General features: G+C 44.5%; 1 protein-coding gene across 1 annotated transcript; it reads right to left on the bottom strand.

The window, feature by feature from the left end:
- Nucleotides 1–230: 230 nt before the first annotated feature.
- LOC134541644 (peroxisomal biogenesis factor 3) lies at nucleotides 231–1,936 on the bottom strand. The gene has a single exon (XM_063385221.1). The coding sequence runs from the start codon at nucleotides 1,688–1,690 to the stop codon at nucleotides 569–571; it is 1,122 nt and encodes a 373-aa protein (XP_063241291.1). The 5' UTR covers nucleotides 1,691–1,936; the 3' UTR covers nucleotides 231–568.
- Nucleotides 1,937–2,373: the final 437 nt, after the last annotated feature.

Raw genomic sequence — 2,373 nt, 5'->3', positions numbered from 1 at the left:
CCACTGTGTCTGTCTTGTAATATTTTTCTTTTTGCATTCACAGAATTTTTTTGTTTTTGCATAATCATCTAGTTTGTCCATTATTGGGTTTTCTTATGACATTTTAACCAGCACTAGCAATATATATATATATATTCAATCAGAACACAAATCATTTAATTCTCATTTAATTCATTTACTATGGTATATGTTTAGTATTTACTGGCCTGAGTAAATAACATGAGTCCTGATCTAGCAAAACCAAATTTAATTCCCAACTCTTATATCACAGAAGTACACTACTAAAAAAAAGTAACCTTATGGTTTACCATTTGACCAACTCCATCACAATATTTTGTTATATAATACACTTTTATCAGCTCTTACATTTTGGTAAACAACACTTTCACAGTTTAAATGACTATATTAAGAAGGTAACAATATATGAAACCAAATTAAATGCATCACACAACTGCAGCAAGCTTAAGAGTTTAGTTGTTTCATAATTTTGTACAAAAACAAAAAAAATGAGATACTAGATATCACTCACACTTTACGGAATGTTTTGTGTGCAGTGGCTGACTTAACTTCATGGTTTTTGGCAGAAAGCCTCGTAAATATTTGCAGAGAGAACCTTGAACTTGTCATTGATAAGGTGGTGGTAAAGCCAGGGTGCCTGCCTGTCTCCACTGATGAAGTTGTGAATCACACTGTTTACAAGTGGGATCAGCTTGGCAAGCGGCATCAACACTGCATTCGGATGGGAAAATGGCAGTGTACCATTGGGGCGTGGAGGTGCTCGAGAGTGGCCGGGCACAGGGTCATTGAGGGACTCCTTGCTGCTGCGCACTGCACAGAAGCCCTCACACAGGCCGTCGATGAGTGCCGAGAAGGCGTGAGCGACACTGGATGAGGCCACAGAGGCCACCTCGTCACTGTCCAGGATGTCCGCCGTCTCCGCGGCAATCCTCGCCAGCACTTCCGAGTCGTGGTCGCTCAGGTTGTACGACAGAGCATCGAGCGCCGGCAGCAGGACGTATCGAGACATGTTCCGAAGTGGCTCGAGAGTGTCTGTCGCCACCTGGGCCTGGATGGTCCAGAACAGCTGCTCCACGTCTTGCAGGGTGAGCTTCTGTTTGAGCGACAAGTTGCGGGTGGCTGCCACGACCTTGTCCTGGATCAGGGTGCACAGCTCCTTGACGCCATGGCTCAAGAAGTGGTGGCACAGCGACAGGTAGCTTTCCTGCAGAGCGCTGGACACCCTGCCGGGACCCGCATGATCCTGGTACATGTAGCCCCCGATGACGCTCAGCTGCACCCTGAGAGTCGCCACCAGCATCGCTCCTCCGTATGCCAGTACGCATGCCCGTGTGAACGTCAGAACCTTCAGTTGAGCCCACAGCTCCAGTTTCTGGTCGGGTTGCGCAGTCTTCAGCTGCTCCACGATCCTGTCCGTGTCAGTGAGACCGCAGATGGTCTCCTGCACCGTCGGGGCCAGCGACACGATGGTCTGGTCGCATGTGCGCTCTGTGCTCTCGAAGTGTGAGCGCCGCTGAGCACGCTCCAGTATCTCCGTCGTCTCTTCCTCGCGCCACTGCTCCAGCTTGTGACCCACGTATCTCACGACAAGCACCGCTCCCCCCACCACCATCCCTGAGATGATGAACTTCCTCTTGTGTCTGCCCAGGAAGCCCCTGATGCTCGAAAACATTGCTGCTGCTCACACCACCAAGTCACTTTTGCAAATACAACGTGTAACTACAGAAGCTCACTCAAACGTAACTTCATCAGCAGAAGCAGCAAATGCTGTTTTACTAAACCTGTTCAACACAAAGTTAGTGCAATCCAAAAACCTGTCAACACAGTTGGAGAGGCACCGCTCTGTTTTGGAATCTGTGCGAGAAGTTGGCTTGTCAATGCACAAGTCCCAGCAGAGGTCGGTCAGGCTGTGGACCAGAACCTGAGAACAAACACAACACACCACAGATATTACTTTCAAACCACAAACAGTAATTACTTTGTAAAAAAACAGAGGTAAACATTCTTTTTTTTACCTATATATATATTTAGAAAGTGTTTTGATTGATTTATTAACATTATAGGTTAATCAGAACATATTTATAGCATTATTACACATAGACACTTTAAGTTTTTTAATTTAAATGTTTAAGATAGGTAGGCTATTTGAAAACAAAACATACAATTGTAAAAGCATAACTACTACTAATAGAATTAGATTAAATTTTTATCCAAACAGCTTCAAATCCTGGGTAATCGAAAGTATTGATTAATTGAACTGATGTAAAAGTGAGTTTTTTAATTGAAGTCAGAACCCCGCCGCTGCATTATTTCGTTGTCAGAAGTGTGTGTCTAACATTTCTAAATATAATATAT

The sequence above is a fragment of the Bacillus rossius genome (assembly GCF_032445375.1).
Source record: "Bacillus rossius redtenbacheri isolate Brsri chromosome 4 unlocalized genomic scaffold, Brsri_v3 Brsri_v3_scf4_1, whole genome shotgun sequence".
NCBI classification, from domain to species: domain Eukaryota; kingdom Metazoa; phylum Arthropoda; class Insecta; order Phasmatodea; family Bacillidae; genus Bacillus; species Bacillus rossius.
Note: the sequence above shows the minus strand (reverse complement) of the source record. Positions and strands in the feature narration are given on the sequence as shown.